Genomic DNA, 22,271 nt, shown 5'->3' on the forward strand with positions numbered 1-22,271 from the left:
GCCAACGTGACAGGCGGCTGATTGAAATACCGTTCTGCATCACATCACATCGGACGCGCATCCGAGAAAGAATCGTAAATCAACCCTTCACGATTCACCATTCGTGATTTCGGCAACTCCGTCTCCGAAAAGCTCTGGTGCTCTTTGCGTCTCTCACCTCGACGCACTTTCGTTTCCAATCGTCTTCAGACTAGCTGCTTCTTTTCGGGCGATACGCACGACGCTTTGCCACGACCCTTCGGTCCATCCGCACTGGGCGCGCCGACAACAACTACATCAGGGTCTTGGCGCTGAGCGTCGCTGCCTTCCATCCCGTTCACACACCAAGTGCCCAACAATTTGACTGCTTGACCTTTAGTACGCTTGCGATCATCGCCTTTCTCTACATCCATCGACACATCGTCCTATCAGCATTCCGATTCATTCTTCGGGTTGTTTCTCACATTCAACGGTCTGAACGCCTCAGACTTCACGGCCGGCACAAGTAGGCGACTAGCCTGCAAAGCGACCCTTCTACAGACCTTGGCTTACTCGCATGCATACAGATGATCCGGATGTTATTGTTATCTCGAGCAGTAGCAGTGATCATAGAGCTTCTTCCCCGCTTCCCAAGTCAACCTTCCCCGAAATGAACACCAGAACTTCCCAAGCAGAGATCATTGTCGACGATGAAGAGATGCCGCGCTCTTCGGCCGCTTCGCGTGTCTCTCTCGCCAATCTTCTTGGCCCAAGCGGACCAGGCTCTTCGCCATATGCCAATTCTCCGCGCACATCACCTCGCAAACGACTAAGCGCTGATACTTCCGATTCCAATCTACAGCTGCCGCCAGAGGCAGCCAACGGTGGTGACCGTCGTGACCATCGACGCTCCAATGTCCCCTCGCCGATCACAGAGTCCGAACAGCCATTCCATGACGCACGAGAACATGTGCCAGATGACGTTGCAATGCTAGACGCATCTGAAGAGAACGGCCAGCATGCTAGAGACCACGGCCACGACAATGCCGATGATGATGACGACGACGACGAAGATGACGATGATGACAAAGCAACCACCGATGCAGGCAGCGCTTCGGAAGGTGAAGGCGGCGACAAGGGTGACGGCTCCTTGTCCAAAAACGTTGCCAAGTCGGGAGAAAAGGCATCGCCATCAAAGAAACGCTCACGACGCCGCAGTCCGTCCCCACCAGAAGCGGCTGCTCCCGCTCCAAAGCGGCCTACCGTGCGCATCAACATCCTTGAGGCTCGCCAAAGTGGCTACCTCATCAACATTCCCGAGCTAGTGCTTGCCCAGCTCAAGCAAGAGGATCATCCGTGGGCCAAATGGTACGAGCAACAGCTGCTCGAGGCTACAGAGCCAGAGCCTGTCGCGCCACCACCAGGCGGGCCCGGCGTCCCTGGCGTCCCCATCGATCTCGAACCTGGCTTGGCCAATCTGCTTGCCAAGTATCGACCCGATGAACCCTCGGGCGCAGTTGCCGCTAGCAAGAAGCGCCGACGACCTGACGACGACAAATACGATATTGGCCAATACGACGTTCGTGATCCGTTTGTCGATGACTCGGAGCTCAACATTGATGAACCAACCCATTTTGCCAAGCCCAAAGCAGACGGGTTCTATGTTACACAGGGCACCGTCGAGCTTGCCAAAGCCAAAGCCGCAGCCAAGGGACAGCCTATACCAGCCGCAGAAAGGCCCAAGCCGCTCAGCATCCGTGACTCAAAGTTTGGCTTTGCTGGATCGCTCAACAAGCTCGTGGCGAGGAAAGCACAGCAGGGCGCTCATTTGCCTCCTATGCCACCATTTAGGTCGCCTTCCATGCAGCTGGGCTCACTCCTGAACCGTGGCGATCCTGGCAGTCCCTCGGTCGGCGCCGCTTCGGCACTGACCAACGCGTCGAGGCAGGAAGGCACCCGCGACGCGCCCATCAAGGTCGATGACAACGATGCGAATTCATCGAAAGCGATCAAGAAAAATCGCTACCCAACTTTGCCCGTCGACCCTCGTCTGCAAGCAGCCTTCGACGATCTGAAGGCGAAGGTGGATGCGGAGAGCTTTGCCGTCAAGACCAAATTCCCTCCTTCGCTCAAGCCGCCGCTTGTCGAGACAGCCAAACTCGCCGTCATGCTGGGTGAGTACGACGACAACTTCTTCAACCACCTTCCTACGATCTTCCCCTACAATCGCTTCACGATGATGAAGCTGGTCAAGCGCGAATTCTTTGCTCAGCACATCAAGTATTTCGAGGACCTCAAGCAGGACCATCTGGACAAGCTCGGCAGTATGATTCGCGACAGCTACCCGCAGCAGCTTGCAGATTTTCAAGCAGCGCACAAAGCCTGGGTGGAGCGGGGCGAAGCACCCAAGGATGGAGAAGTAGCCGAGGCGAATCAGCCGCGCCCACCGACGCGTGCTGCGGACGAGTCAACAGACGTCGACGGTGCCAAAGAGGGCGAGGACGAGAATATCGAGCCCACCAAGCGCTGGAGGTGGAGCGAGGAGATGCGCGAACAAGTGTTTGTGCTCATCACTATCGAAAACGCCATGAGTGAGCTCATCAACGAGAAGCACAAGCTCGAGAATTCGATCGAGCAGTACAGCGAGATTAACGCTCGCAAAGCCTGCTACAAACAAATGGCTGAGCTGTTCCCAGAGGATGGCTGGACGACGTCGACCAACATCTCGAGGGAGTACGCGCAGATCAAAAAGAAGAAGGATCGCCAAGAGGCGAGAGGCGAGGAGCTTTTCGCTGACTCACGTGCGAGCAGCGTTGTTCCGGTATGATGCCGGGGAACATGCGAAGGGATCAGGCCACAGTTGAGACTCTTCCAAGCTGTGAATGTGCTTCGTGTTAATTTTTCTTGCCCTGCCGTTGCGTTTCTGGCGCATGTTTCTAGAGGACTTGTTTCTTTCCTTCACGAGACTGTGCCACCTGGGCAAGTCGGATGGTCAATGAATTCGAGCTTGTTCGTCTCATCGCTGCGAGAGTAATTCACCCCGAGAGTCTGAGTCAGTGCTTGTTGTGAACATGTCGGATGCTGGCACCGTTTTTGTTGCTCCCGACATCTGCCTTGGCACGATGTGAGCTTGATGCATGTGTACGAGGCTGAGAGAATCGTTCGAATTGACATGTTACCTCGGGACTCTGCAGATCTGCTGCGCGATCTCCCGATCTGGTCTTCATGACGTGTTGGGCGAAAGTTGGACGACTTCTGCAGGGTGGAACACAATCACGAATGGTTGGCCAAAGCACAATTGGCGCATAGGCGACTTATATTTGTAGCTTGGTATTATTAATAGTAGTTTGATTGAATACAAATGTGACTTTAGGTACGAATCTGAAACACAATCACGAAATCAGGAGACTCAAAGAACGTGCTTAGGCGGAGTCACGAGTGGTGTGACGTTTGGTTTCGTTTCGGGGGGTTTTTTTTTTCGCCTGCTGGTTTGTACCTTGCACGCTGTTGGTAGTTGGTCCGTTCGCCACGCTTCCATCATACATAAGAAGACCATGATGATGCTTCGAACCATTGCGCGTCTACCCACCACCATCCGTACACGTCAAGCAGCACTGCACACAACGTCTATCAAAATGGTCCAGATCGAACGCATTACTCCTGGTGACGGCAAGACGTTTCCCAAACCGGGTGACACTGTGACTATGCACTACACTGGCACGCTTGCTAAGAACGGTAGCGAGTTCGACTCGTCGCGCAAGCCTGGTCGTGATGCTTTCCAGACGCAGATCGGCGTTGGTCGCGTGATTCAGGGCTGGGATCAGGGTGTTCCGCAATTGAGCCTCGGTGAACGAGCCAAGTTGATCATCCCGAGCAATGAGGGTTACGGCTCGCAGGGCGCCGCTGGCGTCATCCCCCCTAACGCCGATTTGATCTTCGACGTCGAACTGCTCGCTATCAACGGAAAGCGCGGTAAGTATCCTCCCACCACCATACATCACTCCCAGTATCACGCACTCACTTTCTCACCCCCACTTTCTCCCTCACTACCCCGATCCGCCAACAGCTTGATACTCCCGTTCCTTACATCAACACCCGTCTCCATAAACTTCCAATCATCCCACCCGTTGTACACTCATGTAAACTTCCCGCTTCCCGCTTCCCGCTTCCCGCTCCCCGTCCTCTCTGCTGTTTCACATCGAATCAAACAATCCATTCTCACTTAACCCCACACCTTGCGAATATGAGTGTGATGCGTCCGCAATTGCTCCCTCACGTCGCATTCACGATTGCTTGTGAGCGAGCACGGTTCGCTACGCGACTGTGGACTGGCATTTCGATTAAGGTGAGCAAGACTACTGAAAACACTGGTGAGAACAACCCTGTCAAGGGTAAGGAACGAAGCACGTGAATCGATCGTCAGATATGAACAAAGCAACCAAGATCCACACTGAGCGAGGAGAGCTGCGCACCCGAAAGCTAGTGCGGCCACAAAGACCAAGACAAGCACGAGTGCGAAAAAAAGAAGCCGCGAAAGGAAACAAGTACAACGGTAGAGGTCGGATCAGGAAGACGCCAATGAAGACGTAGAGGAAAGGACAAGGAAGCCGAACCTACAAACAGAGCTAGCACAGCGATACAAGGCGTGCCGGTTGAGCGAGAGCGGAGCGTGAGGTGAGAAGTCAAGAGAGCAGCAACAAGTCGAATCGGGCCAAAGCGTAGAGTATGCGCAGGTATCGTCTCGGAATCCGAACACAGTAGGGTCGCCAACAGTAGCACCAACGCCCGTTCGTGCGAACCTTTCGAGATGGGTTGAGAGGCGCATCGCCCACCTTGCACCCTACATCTTTGCCTTGTTTACCAGGGCAAGATCGAGGCGAGATGGGCGCCAAGCTGAGTCCCGATTTGCTGCAAGTTCTGCAGTCCGAGGTTCTGTAGGTTTTGCAGGCCGATACTCTGCATGCTGGCCTGGAGCGTTTGAATCGCCACCTCTGGGTTACCGCCTGAGACCCAAGCAAGCGCACCAGCGCCTACAGCACCGGCAGCAGCCACAGCACCAGCCGTAGTAGCAATGGGACGCCTGCGTGCAACACGCGTGCCTCGTCGGAAGGCGCGCACTACACGCCCAGACTCGGAGTAGTCTTCGTCGTCGGCCAAGGGATCGATCTCGGCAGTGGGTCGGTCGTTGACTGCACGGCGCTTCTGACCACGGGTCGAAGCGCTCCCGCTTCCAGCTGTGATCGATTGCTGGATACCAGCAGCGAGCGCCTTGGCCTGAGCGATCTGCTCCTCAATCTCAGCCTGAGAGAGGGCGACAGGAACACCATTCGAAGACGGCGCCTCTAGGGTGGACTCGACTCTGACCTTGGAGATGCTGCCGTCGGCATTTTCGAGGCGAGTGACCCTCTGAACAAGCTGGGGCGAATCTGGGGTGTCGGAAGCAGTGGCAGCAGCAGCGGAAACACGCTGGCGCTTGCGTGGCGTCTTGACTTCGGCAACGGGCTCAGAGGTGAGGATGGGCGCACCACCGTCTTCGGCGTGTTCGGCGGTAGCGTGGATGAGCGCGAGGGCGTACTTGGCGATACCGTAGTCCTCGGCCACCTCGATCGCGTCCTCGGCGGGGATCCAAGTGCCTTGCAGACGCACACCGGTGCTGCCTTCGGGAAGAACACGGATCTGCTTGTCTGCGCTGACGGATTCGGTGTCGGGAGTGGATTCCTTCTTGGAGTTTTCGGCAGTCTTGCGGGTGCGTCCCCGCTTCTTTGGTGTTTCGGGCACCTTGACCTCTTCGACAATGTAACCACCGTTGGCGCGGTTGGTATCGTACTTGGTGTCGAGGAACCGCATCTCGGCAGCCTCGGCGGTGCCGTCGGCGAAGGGGAAAGCGAGTCGGAACATGGACGAAGCGGCCATGGCGTTGGTGTCAAAACGCTTGAGCAAAAAGGCGTGGTCTTGACCGTTAACGGTGGGGAGCTTAACGCGGCCGATGATAATGTTGTGGCCTTCGCGCTTGATGATTTGCAGCTTGACAACCGCTTCGTCGACCTCTTTCAGTCTTGGGTTCCTCTTGGTGGGAAGCTTTGGACGGAGGAGGTCCGACTCGTCATCGTTGACCTGCTCAGCTGTAGCAGCAGCAGCAGCAACAGCAGCAGCAGCAGCGGCGGCGGCCTCCTTCTGCTTTTTGGTCTTGCGAGGTGAGGCGGAGGGCGAGGCGGGCACACCTGTGGATGCGTTGGAAGTGACGGACGAGGAACGAGCGCGTCGAGGGGTTGACTTGCGCGTAGGCGTCGACTTGCGAGCGGATGCGGCGGCGGGCATGATAATCGAGGATGTCACGGATCAGCGTAATCTGGCAGGTGAAAACCGCGAAACGAACGACGCGAATTGTCTAAGACACGGGACGCGACGAAGAGGACCAAACGTCAAGAGACCACGACGTGAAAGCGAGACAAGGGAGGCAGCGAAGGGGAATGTGTGCAATGTATGTGAGAGGGATGAAAAGTAGGATAGGGTACGAAGGATGGGGTATGAAGCAAAGATGTGAGAGCGTGACAGTCACAGATTGATGGCTCCGTGGGTCAGTCAGAAATCGTGAATCCAGCGACGAGCGTGCTGCTCAACACGTCGTTGCAGTTTGCCCATCTCACTATTTTTGAGCGACTCTGCGCTGTGCAGTTGCGTATTTTCTACAAGCCTCTCCGCTGATTCTGCACGTCAAGCTCTTGGCCCAGTTCTGCCTGGAGGGACGCGCTTTTGAACTGCTCACGGGTAAGATGATACGCTGTTAATAATTGGCAGACCAACACAATCACGAATCACGAATCACAAATATCGTGAGTCGAAATTCGCCCTAAGTCAGAGTCGTGAGTCGTGAGTTAGGCGGATCGTGGATCAAGTTGAGCGATGTTACAGCGCGTGATTTCCAAGTCCGCTATTCTACCCAAAGTTGAGTGCTGTTCTAACTTATGTGGATGGGAAAGTGGCAACGTTTTTGGTTGCAAGTAATTAGACTTCTTACGTACGAGAAATGTCCAGATAGTCTGGACCTCGATCGGGTATTTTCAGCGCTTTTGCTACAATTCATGATTCACGATTTGCGATTCGTGATTCACAAATGTGATTGGATGGACACGGACACTCACGACTCTGTGGGAAGCCATCTCTCGTGTTAACTTAACCCACGATTGGATGTGACTGGTTTCCTGATTCACGATTCACGATGTGATTCACGATTCACGACGACTGCTGCACAGCGAAAGCAGGGTCCTTCGTCTTCCTATGATCACCTCCGCATCTGTCTGACAACGAGCGAAGAGCGACATCGCGCTGCATCTACTGAGTTAGAGAAGCTTGCTGAGTCTTTCAACACTGTATTCAGCCGAAGGAAGGATCAACAAAGCTGTTTACTCGCTTCCTCTCGTGCGAAGCCCACTTTTACTTCCATAGCAGCGCGGACTCGGGCAAGGCGAGATTCTGGATCTTGTTGGAGCGCCCAAGTTGACACTATCATACTGCGAACCGTGAACACTCGTGACTTGGCGAGAGAACAGCGCGTGACGTGAGACTAAGTTAATTTAGGTTGTGTGGATGGGAGGTGCGGTACCGGATGATCCGAACGTGCCGTGCAGTGTGTTGCTGTGCAGCAGCAAACACGAAAGACTGAGCAGACTCACGGCGGCGAGATTCAGTGACTGTGAGAACGTGAGCAAACTGTCTAATCGAGGCGGACAACGTCGGGTCATTTCCGCTTGACTCGTCTAGTGCCTTTTCGTTCAATACAATTGGCTCTCCTCAGCCTCGACAAGGCCGATTTCCAGCATGTATTTCGCCTGCCTGAGAATCATGAACGAAACAGACGTGAGAGACACTATCAACGTGCTCGCTGCAATCGTGAATCACGCGAATCGTGAATTTGTCGGATCTTTCATTAAGCGGCAACGTGTCGAAGTGCGACGTGCTGCTGCTGCTGCGAGAGAGAGAGAGACGCATCTGCCGCCGTCAAGTACGTGTTGCGAGATATTGAAGCGCGCACAACCGAGGTGCACTCAGAGTCCTACGGATGCTCCTACGCTTCCCTCTCGACCATCAACACTCCGATCCTTCAAGATTGACGCTCAACGAAATCATCGCGGTCGACGCGATCCGTACCATCTCAACCATCTCGGGCACCCAATCCAGGCGTGTTCGGCGATCTTATCTCTCTCCTCTCTACCAACTCCGGGATTGACCTGCGCGATCCACGCGTGGGGTCATCGTCCCGTATATCCATCTCTCTTGCCCAGCGCAGTACGCTGATCTACCGCAAGCCAACTCTCACGTCGACGACTCTGTTGCCCGTCTGACCTTTCCTCCAAGCACCGCTCGATTGATCATTCAATCACCTTCTTACCAGAGCTATCCTGCCGAGTTCAGGCGTGAGTACATCCTCCTTTCAATTTTCCCAGCCGATCTACCCTCTGTTCTGTCTTCTTTCCACCTTTTGCTCCGTTCTTGAACCTGCGCAAAACCAGCTTCGCAACATTCAAATAAGCGGAATGGCAAAACCAAGAGACACAGAGCAGAGATCCATCCGTTCATTCCTACATGTAGCCGTTTGCGATAACGAGCCTGACAGCTTCCATCGCCACGATTCCTTCGAAATGCAACTCTGCTTGCTGACTCTCACTCTCCTCGCCCCGTCTTGAAACGGCTCCTTTCCTGTCTTTGGATTCCCTGGTCATGGTCTTTTCCTTGAACCAGCAACGCCGCACACAATCATGAAATACCTCGAGTATCCCGAGCTCGAGCTGCTCTCTCGAGCACTCACATTCGAGTCGGCAGAGTGTAAGGTCTTCACCCGCATGGAGGCCTACTCTTGCAAGACCGTCTCCAAGGAGAAGCGCCTCTTTAAGAGTCTCGAGTCTTCCTACCTCCGCTCCGCATCCACATCCCCGCCTGATTATCTCGAGGAGGCTCTCGCATCTCCCTTCGGCCGTCTCGACCAGCCTTCAGCCCGAAAGACGCTCTTCCTGCTCATCGCGACCCTCAATGTCGCTTTCCCCGATCACGATTTTAGCGAAGTGAACCCTGCCGATTTCCGCAAAGAGATGAGCCCCGCCATGGTGCTCAATTCGCTCAGCACTACTCTGCTCAGCCTCAAGACTTCGTCCAATGCTCCGCGATCCTATAGCTCTTTCCCTGGCTCATTCGAAGAGCCCAGCTTTGCCCTCGGCACTACCGGCGAATCGCCAGGCTCAGCCGGAGCAACCGCATCGCTGCCGCCTCTCATCACCCACCCGGCCCTTTCACACATCCTCGACGACATCATGAACGTGTCCGACTGCGAAGTCTACACATTCCACCCCGACATGGACTCGGACCCGCACGCAAGTGCCGAGCCTGAAGAAGAGGGCGATCTCGCCGAAGATGACATGTATGAAGACGAAGAATACTGGGATGACGACAACCCGGGCATGCGTGGTCGTGAAGACACTCCGCGTGCGCGGACGCACGGACTGACCGATGACGACGAAGAAATGGAAGACGCGCCCATGTTTGACGAAGACGTGTACGGTCAAGGTCTGAGTGGGAGAAAGGCAGCACCGCACAGCATTGCAACCATCGGACCCGATGGCAAAATGGTGCTTTCACGAGCAGAATTCGACCCCAGAGGAAGAAGGGCATCTATGGAAAATTCGAGCCTCACTTCGTATGATTCCAGCTTCAACGATGAAGACGACGACTTGGACGGCACCGGCGCCGGTCTGCTATGGTCGACGTTTGCCTTTTTCTACAACCGCAAGATGAAGCGTATCCTCTTTGTTTCGGTATGGAGCCGCAAGAACGCGCGATTTGGTATGCCCACCTCGTCATGGGCGTACACACAACCGCCTCCCGTTCTTAGCGCTTCGCTGGGATCACCGCAGGCCAGTTTCGGGCAGGTCGCAGCTTGTGGACGTCAACGAGCTCCTTCCAACGCCCTCAAGAAGCAAATCGCTGCGGTTGCATCTGCTGCTGCCGCAGCTCCAACGCTGGCAAAGCGCGCGATTGCAAGGACCGATTCCACCGGCTCGCTCAAGCGCACTGGAAGGCCTGGCCATATCCGCACAGACTCTGGCAGCCCTGCGCCTTCGCAGCTCTCGCCCTTTCCTCACGCTTCGCCGCGCGCAGTGCGCACCACTGACCCCATGGATAGCGTCGTGATCGTCGATGGTCGAAGGGCTATCAACTCGCTCGACGCGGCTCTTCTGAGCGCAAGTGCGCCTGCTGCAGCAAATGCAGGCATCGGCGGCGCAAGCACTAACACAGCACGTCACACTCCGACATCTGTACGCAGCAAACGCTCATCTGACACCTCGTCCAGCGCGTTCGATCAGAAACGCGTTAAGAAGCAGCCCGCTTGAGCGCCATGGCCCTCAGTTCACTTTGACCCTGTGCTTTTCGTGTGCGGCACTGACTCGATCTTTTCAATCTCGCCTCGGGCATCGGTGTCTCATGGTCAGGCTCAGATACCGTTGACTCTCTTGTATTTGTACGATCTTTGCTGTAACGTTTTGAAAGTTGCGATTTGGTTCAGGACGATCAAGCGTGGGTTGTCGAGCCTTTGAAGTGTTGGTCTTCGCTCTTTTGCGTCATCTGACGGTGTTTGAAGCTGGAAGTGTCTGATTTGAGCGCTTCCCGCATGAGCATGGTTGCGTACGACGATGAGGGGAGTTGGAATCTGAGAGTGAGAGCTGTGAACTTTGACGAGGATGAGTTGTCGTCTTGGTCGTCCTGGATGGAGTTGGAGAGGGAAGCGTCTAGGCAGAGTTCTTCGTCTGTGTGGGTGAGAGGAATGTCGGGGTCGGTGTAGGATGTGATGCTGTAGGTCAGGTTGCGCGGTTTCACGAGCATTGGACGGTAGGAGCCGTTGAGTTGGTAGTCGGGGAATTTCGAGCATGTGAGTTGGGTGTGGGTGAGCGAGTCATTGGTGAGGATCGAGGTGTAGAGATCCGACATCCATCCAACTGGAAGGTCGATAGATGATCCGGGGAGGGGTAGGATCACGTCGTAGATCGACCACTGATCTGATTGTACGTCGCAAGTAGTGAGCACTTTGATCGGACGCTGCCATGTGGCGAGAGGATTGATTTTACCGCCACCGTTGCGCAGATCGTCGTCATCCTCAGCTTCCCCATCCGTGCCGTTGGGACGCTCTTCGTCTTCTCCACCCACTTCTTGCCACCCGTCCTCGTCGCGCTTGTCCGCGAACACCAGATCTCCCTCCACGGCCTGCAAACTTCCAAATTTAGCAACTCTCTCCGAGACCAGCCGGTTCCACACATACGACTGATACGCATGCACGTACATCAGCCTCAGCGTCCGTGGTATGTTGCCGAATGCCCCCATCCAATCGCCTTTGTTCCATCTTGAGCTGCGCATCTTGTCCAGAATGTGCTTTTCCGCAACACAGTTCTTTGGAATGACACTGTAGGCCTTATCCAGCTCGCCTTCTTTGTACAGTTGTTTGGCTTTGAGCAGGTCGAGCGAGTCGCCGTCGTCCGCGTCTGGGCTGGATGGTGGACGCGGCTCGAAGAGCAGATCAATTGCCGTTTTGAAGTCGTTGCGCAGAACCAGGATGCCGATATGGTGGGTGGGGATGGCGCCAGTGCCAAAGCGCTGCATGCCAAAGTAGTTGATGAAACCGCGATCGCGGATCACGTCCATAGACCTGCGGACCGAGGCGAGGAAGGCTTTGTCTACGGATGCCGAGCTGGAGGATGGCCGAACGTTGCGTAAGGTGATGGTGAACTCGTTGCCCTTAAGCTGGCCCAACTTGAGTGGTTCATGAGCGTACTCAAGGTGTCCGATGCGGATGCCGCGATCCGCGCGTGAGGTGACTGCGTCGAGAACCGTTCGTCCTTTTCCTTTGCCCTTGACTTTCGATGCGGACACGTCGGCATTGATCCCATTGACCAGACGATAGACGTCTTCGAGCGTTTTGCGATTGCGTCTCAGAGAAACCCTCTGGACTGTCACTGCACGCTTGTCTTTTGTGCCTGCCACTGCGAGATCCTTTGTTGGCGGTCTGCCTCCTCCTCTCCCCGCAAATCCGCCCCTACCTCTCCCGCGACCACGCCCCGCACCACCGCCGCCAAGCCTCAAACTTTCGGCCAGCATTCCCATCGCCTCTTGGTGGTCGCGATTCGTCTTGTGTAGCAGAAAGTGGATGTATGGGGGCGAGCTCGCCGCCTCTTCTGACAGGCCATCGCCAGACCTTCTGTCAGATCTATTAGCCCATCGGACCGCGATCAGAGTCGAAGCAGCACTGATGGTGCTATTACTGGCGGCATTCGCTTGTGCGACCCGGTCCTCCTCTACTGCTCTCGCTCCGCGTGGTCTTACTTGACAAGAATCCGTTGCTAGCTTTCCGTGGAACAGCTCTCGAATGAGCTTGTGAACCTGCGTCCTTTGTACTTTATCCTCGAGCGGCTTTGTGACGATGCTCGCTGCAGAAACGACGGTAGCGTTCGCTCCAGTAGCCATATTCGTACCTTGCTTTCCCTTTGCCCACATTTCCTTCAAGCTCTCGATTGATTCTACTGAAAAAAATTCTTTGAGCTTCTCTTCTTCTTCCGCTACCACTGGCCAAGCAGATTCGTCTAATTGAGTTTGAGCCTGCTCTTTTTCTGCCGTTTCTGCTGCCGCTTGTAGTTGGTCGCTTGATGCAGCTAGGGGCCGCGATTGTGCGAGCAGCTTTCCAGCAGGTGGGTCGAGAGAGGTAAGCCGACAGACATTACCCAACAGGTCGATCTCGTTGACCATAAAGTCGGTAAAGCGCTGCTTGATGATGCCTTGGAATCCGGGCACGTCCGGATGGATATAGGCGGTGATACCTGCACGAGTTTCGGTCATTCGCGATTCCACAACTCCGCAAGATACGGAACTGCCTGCCTCGCCGTTGTCGAGCCTGACCCTCTTGGCCACTGGACTGAGCCGTGTGTTACCATCCTGTGAAGCTATGCTCTCTCCCGACATGTTTGTCAAAGAAGTGTCACTTTGACAGTAGATCGAGAGGTGTTAGGGGTTTGTACGAGAAGGATGACAAGGTTGGTGTGAGGCGACATTTTGCAACTTCGAACCCACAAAGCAAATCGTGAATTACTGCCAAAATCGGAGACTTTTTTTGTCTTGAAGGATCACAAGTCAGTCACGAGTGTTCCGGAACCCGAGGAGGACACACGAGAATATGCGACATTCTTGTGTAACGGCGACCTAACAGGTACTCATAAGCCAGCTGCGACGCACGTGCAGTCACGAGTGAGTCACGAGTCTCGTATTACGGCTGCCACCGCGCACCCTAGGAGGAGACCGGAGACTGACAGCCTACAACGGAGCCTTTGCAAGTGAAGGAAAGTGAGCGAATGCTAACTCGCGACTGTAGCCGGATGCTTATCATCGTACTGGGCGTTGAAGATTTAAGTCCGTAGCTCCCTCAAGGTCGTTGCGAGCTTGGTAGCTGATGATGGCCAACTACGAGTGCATTGGCACAAGAAGCCCTTATTAGATGCTAGAAAAGAGGGTTCTATCACATGACTCTCATAATCTACGTGGCTGTCCTTGTTCACTCCTGGTCCGCGTGATGCCTGCAGAAATTGCCTAGGACATAGGTACACAAACGACCAAGCTTCGCGGTTGTTCTGAACATCTAGACGCCACTACCAGCCACCTGCGTTGTAGATAGATTCTGCCGTGCCGGACACGAGAAAGCACGCGATACGGATTTCGGTTGTGACGGGCGCCGATCTTATCAAATCTCGGCCGTACCCGTGGCACGCACTTACGCGAAAAGGAAGCCTCTCCAAGCTGGAGTCTTGGCTGCTCTCTGATAAGAAGGGGTCGCAAAAGGCATTTTTCCATGCTGCATATTGCGATAAGGGAGCATTTTCACGTCTGATCACACGATGGCAAAGGTTTTGTTCACTTCGGATGACAGGGCTCCGAGACGATAAGATGTCCGCTCTGTGCGGATCACGAATGTATTGGCAGCGATGCTGGTCCAGCCGACTCGAACCGAGATGTAGGAACGTCGCGCTGCGTCGAAGCTTGTTCATCGTTCTTGTGGGATGCCTTTCGACCCCGTGGTACCTGCTTACTGATCATGTACACATGACGGTCCAACTAACCTGGAGGGAGGGATGCGTGAATCACAAATGGCAGTCTGAACCGCCGGCACAAGTCTAAGATGTCCGCTATGCGTCACTCGCTGATTAAATGCCAAATACTTGGATTGCGGCTTAGGCCTGCGGCGAGACATCCGGTGGGGGCCATCGGCTTGGGCAAGCGTAGAGAAAAAGGGCGAGGTACGACCGTCTTGGGCTTCTCAGCAGATGATGCAATTGGAGAAAACCAGGGTCAAGAAATACCGACGTGGCCGTGCCAGGGCATTCACTCTTGTTTATACTGGCGTCCCTACTTATGGCTCTGATGTGTAGCATTCGCGAGATGCACCAGTGTCTCCTGATCAACCATTCACCCCCACCTTATATCTGACACAACTCAGCCCCTGTAGTTGATAAGGAATTTAAATAATACAGTATCCCGGACCGCAGATATAGCAGGATTGCGAGATGCACCGCACATGGAGAATGCACGAAACGTCGCCGCACTGTTGCCCATCCGGACCACCACAACATGCGTCGGGATCTGCTTCAGCCCGCTTCGCCATTGCGACGTGGTGGTCAGGAACTGCTAGCCCGGAGTTGCGGCGGGCTAGAGCGGCAGCGCCGAGTTTCTTCGACCAGAATTCGCTAGCTTCACCAGTTAGCTGGACATGGTTACCGTCGATATCCCACATATAAGGATAGCCCCGGTCGTCAACCTCCACACGGGACGTGTTTTGATGTGTGTTAATGTAGCCCCATGAATCCTCCACTGTGGTGATAGCTGCCTGTGTCGCCGGAACCGTAGCGGCTGTGGTGATAACGACCCCAATGCTCATCACGGTAGCGATCAAAGCGGGCAACTTCATGATAGCAGTGGAGCTCCGGAATTGCCTTCGAATGTTTTACAGGATGCGAGCACGCAGAGCACTAAAGGGCTAATGAGCTTCCATGGAGCGTAGCCTGGGGTCTTTATTTCGAAGCTGTATGCGATGATGACGAAGAGGATTAAGGCTGCTACAGCTCTGTATTTGTCGACTATCAGAACCATGTAAGCTTTATAGAGTCCCGTTATAGGTTTGCCGAAAGGGATTTGGATTTTGAAGTCGTGGTGAGAGTGATGTCAAAGTGTGTGCGATTAGAGTAGGTTCTGCTGGTTGAAGTTTTAGGCGATGGCTAGTCTAGCGACGATGAGAAAGGTAATGGAGAAAAGATAACGTATATTTATGAAAAACACGGAGTTATATAAAGTTAGCTGGAGGGAGGGATGCCCAAGTATGAAAACATCGTACCTCATCAGGCCGTTTGCAGGGTTACCGGTGCTAAAAAGGTAGACTAAACGATGCCGGGGCTTGCACTACGCAGAGTGCAGCAGAACGACGGCATAGACGATCGATGCATACATTGCAGCACTGACTACTGAGAGACTGCTGACGGATTCGCAAATGCGACCGATTAGCCGCATCCTATGGTGGCTGAATGCCATGAGATTGAGTCTGACAGGTCGTGATAAGTCTCGATTTCTCATTCACGATTGACAGCTCGAGTGCTCTGCGAAGAGAGATTTGACATAAGAGTGCTGGTATCACTATCACGTATGTTTTCACTCGTGACTCGTGACTCGTGACTGTCGTTTTGCCCGCTTTGCATTCAGTGAGAATCACAAATGGCAGTCTGAACCGCCGGCACAAGTCTAAGATGTTTCTAATCTTCGGCGGGACACACGCGCGACACCCGTGGTTCACAGATACAGTATGTATGAGATTTAAGATTCGTGATTGCAGAATCCCTCTGTGAATGTGATTATACCACGACGAGCCTCTTCCTGAAAAGCCTCTCTTGTCTTTGGCAACAGCGGGCCTATCTCTTCAGGCTGCTAGTGGGTCGTCCAGACCCAAGCGATGTGGTTGGAGGTGGTGATTTGTGCTGTGGGTCAGGTCTCCCTCTCTCGAGCGTCGAAGATTGAACGATTTTGACTTTAGATTAAGCCTTTGCTGCTCGCACAAGAAGAAAGCCAATCGTGAATCACGAATCCAGGATCTTTCGGAGCAATGTCGTCCTATCAATCGTGAATCTTCCACAGTATTGACAGTTTGGCGACCAGCACTTTCTCTGTAGCTGAGAGATGCCTTCTGTGAACTCGACCGAAGCCAATCTTCAAATTCACAGTCAGCTGTCCAACGACCTTGCCTAAGTTGATTTACTATACAGAAAGTCTGTGAGTACAGTATGTACAGTACAGCGTGGTGAAACTGTCGTCTGAATTGTGGTTCTCCGCTTCCTGCCGCTCATGCCGTGCCGTGCCGTGCCGCACGCCGGAAGACTGATGTCCGTAGATGCCACTGGCACACTTATCTGGCTTTTGCCAACGATTCTTGCTTGTGCCTCGATGGGCATGTCATGATTTTGCCTAATGGGCGGATCTCGCTTTTGGCCAATCAGCGAGTGTCTCAACTACCCCGCAACACACCAGATAAGGCTTGGGTCTTTGCAGCATGTGCTTTGCGACCGGCGTGCATGCGGACTTGTTCATCTCGTTGTTCTTCGCCCAGGCCGGCGGCATAGGATCTCGTCGGTCAAGGCGACAACACACACCGTCGCGCCTACTTTTGCTCCCGCCCCTCGTATCTGTTGGAAGGCCTTAAGCAAGCAAGAGGTGAGTATCTGCTAGGTCCCTTGCGATAAGGCAGTTCATGCGTTTTAATAGCGAGCCTGTACTGTCAGTGCATCACTTGATCGACTTCATAATGTAGCTTCGGCACGCAGACATTGGTATCATCCAGTCTGGTGTCCCCAAGTTCCTGTTTGTCTGAGTACACACGATCTACTTTGGCACACTATGCTATTGCTCAAGGCCACATGTTTCCTTTTCGGAGACCCTCAATTGTGTCGCTTGGGCTGCATCTGAGGACCGGCAAGCAGCGCTCCGAGCTCGGGACCTAGTCTCTTTCGACTACTTGCGCAATCTTAAGCTTACAATGTACATGCAGGCATGCTGCGTCCTGTTCCTGAACTGAGAAAGACCCAAGCATCCCGTTACGAGAGATTAAACGATGCTGTTCTTCTGGCCAAGTTGCACATAGCCCTCTTGGCGTGACATCTACTACCTGCCAATAGGCTGGAGGACAAACGATTATATACCAGACACATTGCTTGCTAACGGTCGGTCTACTCTCGTATCCTATTCCCATTGTCCGTTTATACCCCTATCCCTCGTTCTCACGTAGCACTTAGTGCTATCCAAATCGACACTTTATTATGGATCCTATCGATCTCAAGCCCAAGACGGCCGACTCGGACACAAGTTCCGATAAGCTCAAGCAAGACTTGACAGAGAAAGATGACATCCAAGTCTCCAACGTAGGCTACGTCCTCAAAAGCAATCGTGCTGATGTCGAGTATGCCGGGGAAACACCTTTGCTAGAGGAGGATAAGGTCGTCCATAATGCTGCGGATATCGTCACTCAAGTAATCTCGCTGGAAGATGACGCTTCGCTCAACCCTTGGACCTTCCGTATGTGGTTCTTGGGTCTCGGTCTCGCCATTTTTGGTGCTACTCTGCAGGAGATCTTCTACTTTAAGCCTCAGGTCATCTACGTCTCACTCGTATTCTTAACCGTGATTGCATACGCCATTGGCGAGTTCATGGCTGCCGTCATCCCTAAGCATGGCTTCATCGGTCGCTGGCTCAACCCTCACCCGTTCAACCTGAAAGAACACGCTGCTATCACTCTGATGGCTTCGGCTGGTACTCAGTCCGCCCTTGCCACCGAGGCGCTTGCGGCTCAGCAGCTCTTCTACGGTGGCTACCCCTCGAAAGCAGCTGGTATCTTTTTGGTTCTGTCTTCGCAGCTTCTCGGAATGACCGTGGCTGGTCTGCTCCGAAACGTTCTTGTGCGACCTGTCAAGCTTCTTTGGCCCGGAAATCTGCCCATGACTTCGCTTCTTGAGTCTTTCCACGGCAGTAAGGGAGTCGACGCCAAGCTCATTGTCAAGAAGCGAATGAAGGTCTTCTGGCTGGTCGCTGGCACGCTGTTCGTATGGGAACTGTTTCCCGAGTACATCTTTCCGGTCCTTGAAGGTGTGTCGGTCTTTTGCCTTTCAAGACAGAATGACCTTGTTTTCACTAACCTCTTTGGTGGCGCCTCGGGTAACGAGGGTCTCGGTTTCCTCTCTATCTGCTTCGATTGGAACTACATCGCTGGTCTTGGCTCCCCAATGTGGGTTCCTCTTGAGACCATGTTCAACAATCTCGTTGGTTACATTGGTTGCATTGTTCTGTTCATCGGTCTTTACTACGGCAACATCTTCAGGGCACAAGACTTCCCCTTCCTCTCGCAAGAGCTCTTCGACGGCACTTCAAATGGCACCAATGCCTTCATTTACAACCAGACGTCCATCATGACGCCAGAATTTCTTATCGATCAAGAAGCTTTGAAGGCTCAGGGGACGCCTTGGATTACTGCCACCTACCTCGGCTATCTCATCACTTCCAACATCGGCCTCACTGCTTGCTTTACACATATGATGCTTTGGAACTATGATGACATCAAGGCTGGTTGGTCCTGGGCGTACCCGTCGGAGCTCAAGAAGCTCTTTGCTAACCCTCACTGGTACAAATTCTGGCGTGCCAGCACCGAGGAGGAGGAGGCTGAATGGGCTCAAAAGATGATGGCCGATGAGCGTTGCGATCCGCACTACAAGGTTATGATGAAGAACGGCTACAAGGAGGCACCAATGTGGTGGTGGGGCGCTTCCCTTTTAGTCTCGTGGGCCGTTGGTCTTATCTGCCTGTACGTTATGAAGTCAACGCTCCCCTGGTGGGGTTTCATATTGAGCACCCTGTTCACTTTCGTGTTCATGCTCTTCTTCGGTGCTCAAGCGGGTATCACTGGTAAGTTGACATGTCGAACGCCTGGATTCGCTCTACGGAAACAGTGAGATGCTAACCACCTTGCAATCCACTTTGGACACGCTCCGTTTCATGTAGGTTTTGGCTTCAATCTTCAACCTATCTGCCAGATGCTTGCGGGCTACCTCTTCCCCGGTCGTCCTCTGGCCAACCTCTACTTCACGTGTTACACGTACAACACCATGTCCATGGGTCTCATGCTCGCCAAGGACCTTAAACTTGGACAGTATGTGCACCTTGCTCCTATGTGCACATTCACGGTACAGATCGTTGGCTGCCTAGTCGGTGCAATGATGAACTGGGTCATGATGTCCGAGATTGTGGAAAACCAAGCGACGATCCTCAAGTCGGTTCTCGGTACCAACATCTGGTCAGGACAGAACATCCAGCAATTCAATACGCTCGCCATCGCCTGGTCGATCGCCAAGGACATGTTTTCGATTGGCGCCAAGTACCAGTGGGTCACTATTGCCTACCTGATTGGCTTCTTCGTACCCCTTCCCATGTATCTGGGCAACAAGATCTGGCCTCACCGCGCATGGAGCTACTTCAACTTTTCCATCATCGCTTGGTACATGGGTTGGCTTTTTGTCGGCATCAATGCGTCTATCACCTCTTACTTTATCATTGGCTTTTTCGCTCAGTTCTACCTCCGAAAGTACCGTCCTGGTTGGTTCAACAAGTACAACTACATCGTCTCAGCCGCCCTCGACGGTGGTACTCAGACCATGGTCTTTATTCTCACTTTTGCCGTCTTCGGTGGCAGTGGCAAGGCTCGTCCCTTCCCTACATGGGCCGGAAACCCGGATGCCAAGCTTCACAACCTGGATTACTGTGCCATTTCTCCCATTGCTGTGGAGTGAGAGCAAACATGTAAGCTCAAGCTTGTCATGACGTGCAGCGATCCATGATTCGTGGCGTGACTGGCGGTCCTCGACAGCCGCGTATCTGCTATATCAGCGATCTGCGATTTGCGATCTGCGATTGCTACGATTGGGTTAAAGACTGAAATTTTAACGTCGTTTTCACATGCAGCGAAAAACGTTCCGTGTGATGATTCACGATTGTCTTTGAAGCAGCTGAGCCTCGCTTCCTGTTTGCAGATTTGTGATAACGTACGTTTAGCTTCGATTTGCAATCACGCATCACGAATTTACGTGACACCGTCAAATTCACAATTCCTCACTCGAGTTCCACATGTGAAGTTTTGGGACGATCCACGATTCAGCTAGCATTGAACCAAGCGACCGACGGCCGCGGACGCGCGAAACGCAACCAATCGCGAATGTGAATCAAGTTATGGAATGGCGAACCGTGAAAAAATCACGAATGTTCGGAACCATGTTCGCCAATTAGGCTACTTTGCGGGGGAGAGGTTGTTAAGGAAAAACGCACTACACGTCATCTTGGCAAATAGGCGAGTCACGCGCCAAGGATGCGCGGTTGCTGTGTGTCAACGTTGTAATTGCGCCCGGGGTTTCACATGGATGGAATAATTGGTGGGCTTCTTAGGCAAAATCGTAATTGTTCCGCTTTTCACGAGAGGCACCAACTTACAGTCACACTCACACTCATGTGAGTGAGAGTGACGCGGAAATACTTACGGAAATATCGTACTTTACATGTAGTCACGAGTGGCTGAGAGAGGCTGCGGCATTTTGTTCCAGTCTCGGCCTGGCTTCGAGAACTTTCAACAGGGTCCACACTATATATTGACAACAATAAACATTTCACAAATGTGATTCGTGATTGCGGCTGCCGAAACAAAAGCAGCAGCTTTACACTTCCTTTCGTCTAGAACTACTGCACAATATCTGAGCCTGTCGATAAGCACTTTTCACGCAGCAGAAATCGAAAGCTGAAAGAAATTTATACACTGCTCATCGGTACATGCAACTGGGTATACATTTCACGTTTACATTTGGCTGCGCCTGCGGCTCAGCCAACCCCACATTCACAGATGTCTTAAGTTTGGCATCTGAGGAACTCTGTGAATCGCCACCAGCAGGCAGAATGCTGAGAGACACGCACTGTATATAATCCTGCTGCCTGTGCGGACTGGCATCGTGATGAAAACCACATTCTCGAATTGCCACATCCCTTCCATTTTTATTGGCACGACGGACATCCACCATCCAGCCCCTCCGTTTTCGCGTTGACCACGATGACGGCTTCTACTACTGCAACTTCTTCTGTACCTGCTGCAGCCCCCAAGAAGCAGCCACGCGTACCGCAACCCATCCGTCCATCGCAAGGACCACTCAAGTCGACATGGCACAAACCGGAGAATAAGTCAACATGGGGTCTGCACCATTGGCTCATTCATGCGTTCCAGGTTGATCCCATTCCTCAGGGCGCTACCGCTGTTATTCACGAGAAGGACGACCCTGTTCCCATTTGGAACAACGCACAACTCCACCTCTGGATCGCCATGCGTATCGTCCCTGCCCTTGCGATCCAGTATGCCTACACACAGTGGGCGGGCAGAAATTTCCACCCCATCGTCAATGTTTTCTATTGGGGTATCTTTATTAGTTTTTTCGGTGCCAATCTTCTCAACGTGTTGCGCACCCTCGCTACCAAGGTCGGTTACTTACAACCTCAAGCTGCTCGCGACGGTATCCCAGATCTGAAAGTCTCACAGGTGCTCAACTCGCTGCTCATGACCGCTTTCTTTCGCCCCGCAACGGCGACGCTCGTCATTTACAACCGCGACTCACCTATGAAGCTCTCGCCATGGCTTCCGCTCGTGGTACCTGCTTTCTCCGTGGCGGTCGATTTCTGGTTCTATTGGTACCACCGCATTATGCATGAGTCGGACCTCCTCTGGAAGTTCCACCGTACCCACCACACTGCTAAACATCCTACTCCGATCCTTACGCTCTACGCCGATAATGAGCAGGAGTGGTTCGATGTTGTCTTCATCCCGCTTCTCGCCTACTTCACCTTGCGACCCTTGGTCGACATGAGCTACTTTGACTGGATGATCTGCTGGACGTATGTCATGTTCATCGAGCTCATCGGCCACTCGGGTCTACGCATTACCGGCACCTCGCCCGCCTTTGATCTCATCCCCATGAAGAGGCTTGACGTGGACCTCATCATTGAGGACCACGATAACCACCACTCGCGCGGTTGGAAGAAGTCTGGCAACTACGGCAAGCAGACCCGCGTTTGGGACCGCCTCTTCGGCACGGTTCTGCCTCGTGTTGAGTCGCTCGATCACCTCACCGACTACTCTGATAAGATCAGCCTCCCTCAATTCTAAAGGTACAAGATGT

At 53.4% G+C, this 22,271-nt stretch overlaps 8 protein-coding genes across 8 annotated transcripts; 5 read left to right on the forward strand and 3 right to left on the reverse strand.

The window, feature by feature from the left end:
• Positions 1 to 628: 628 nt before the first annotated feature.
• Positions 629 to 2,785, forward strand: UMAG_04022 (uncharacterized protein; the record flags this gene model as incomplete). The annotated part of the gene is made up of 1 exon (XM_011392169.1): positions 629 to 2,785. One exon carries the CDS (start codon positions 629 to 631, stop codon positions 2,783 to 2,785), a length of 2,157 nt encoding a protein of 718 aa, XP_011390471.1.
• Positions 2,786 to 3,593: 808 nt separating this feature from the next.
• Positions 3,594 to 4,029, forward strand: UMAG_11054 (putative peptidylprolyl isomerase FPR1; the record flags this gene model as incomplete). The annotated part of the gene is made up of 2 exons (XM_011392234.1): positions 3,594 to 3,930; positions 4,025 to 4,029. The coding sequence occupies 2 exons, from the start codon at positions 3,594 to 3,596 to the stop codon at positions 4,027 to 4,029; spliced, it is 342 nt and encodes a 113-aa protein (XP_011390536.1).
• A 786-nt stretch (positions 4,030 to 4,815) lies between these two features.
• Positions 4,816 to 6,276, reverse strand: UMAG_11055 (uncharacterized protein; the record flags this gene model as incomplete). The annotated part of the gene is made up of 1 exon (XM_011392235.1): positions 4,816 to 6,276. One exon carries the CDS (start codon positions 6,274 to 6,276, stop codon positions 4,816 to 4,818), a length of 1,461 nt encoding a protein of 486 aa, XP_011390537.1.
• Positions 6,277 to 8,714: 2,438 nt separating this feature from the next.
• UMAG_11056 (RNA polymerase III-inhibiting protein MAF1) lies at positions 8,715 to 10,340 on the forward strand (the record flags this gene model as incomplete). Its single annotated transcript, XM_011392236.1, has 1 exon — positions 8,715 to 10,340. One exon carries the CDS (start codon positions 8,715 to 8,717, stop codon positions 10,338 to 10,340), a length of 1,626 nt encoding a protein of 541 aa, XP_011390538.1.
• Positions 10,341 to 10,518: 178 nt separating this feature from the next.
• Positions 10,519 to 12,954, reverse strand: UMAG_04026 (pseudouridine synthase PUS7; the record flags this gene model as incomplete). The annotated part of the gene is made up of 1 exon (XM_011392170.1): positions 10,519 to 12,954. The coding sequence occupies one exon, from the start codon at positions 12,952 to 12,954 to the stop codon at positions 10,519 to 10,521; it is 2,436 nt and encodes an 811-aa protein (XP_011390472.1).
• A 1,546-nt stretch (positions 12,955 to 14,500) lies between these two features.
• Positions 14,501 to 14,947, reverse strand: UMAG_04027 (uncharacterized protein; the record flags this gene model as incomplete). Its single annotated transcript, XM_011392171.1, has 1 exon — positions 14,501 to 14,947. The coding sequence occupies one exon, from the start codon at positions 14,945 to 14,947 to the stop codon at positions 14,501 to 14,503; it is 447 nt and encodes a 148-aa protein (XP_011390473.1).
• A 2,389-nt stretch (positions 14,948 to 17,336) lies between these two features.
• opt2 (oligopeptide transporter 2) lies at positions 17,337 to 19,853 on the forward strand (the record flags this gene model as incomplete). Its single annotated transcript, XM_011392237.1, has 2 exons — positions 17,337 to 18,972; positions 19,069 to 19,853. The coding sequence occupies 2 exons, from the start codon at positions 17,337 to 17,339 to the stop codon at positions 19,851 to 19,853; spliced, it is 2,421 nt and encodes an 806-aa protein (XP_011390539.1).
• A 1,301-nt stretch (positions 19,854 to 21,154) lies between these two features.
• UMAG_04029 (uncharacterized protein) lies at positions 21,155 to 22,258 on the forward strand (the record flags this gene model as incomplete). Its single annotated transcript, XM_011392172.1, has 1 exon — positions 21,155 to 22,258. One exon carries the CDS (start codon positions 21,155 to 21,157, stop codon positions 22,256 to 22,258), a length of 1,104 nt encoding a protein of 367 aa, XP_011390474.1.
• Between the last annotated feature and the right edge of the window lie 13 nt (positions 22,259 to 22,271).

This window comes from Mycosarcoma maydis, chromosome 11 (assembly GCF_000328475.2).
Source record: "Mycosarcoma maydis chromosome 11, whole genome shotgun sequence".
Classification (NCBI taxonomy): domain Eukaryota; kingdom Fungi; phylum Basidiomycota; class Ustilaginomycetes; order Ustilaginales; genus Mycosarcoma; species Mycosarcoma maydis.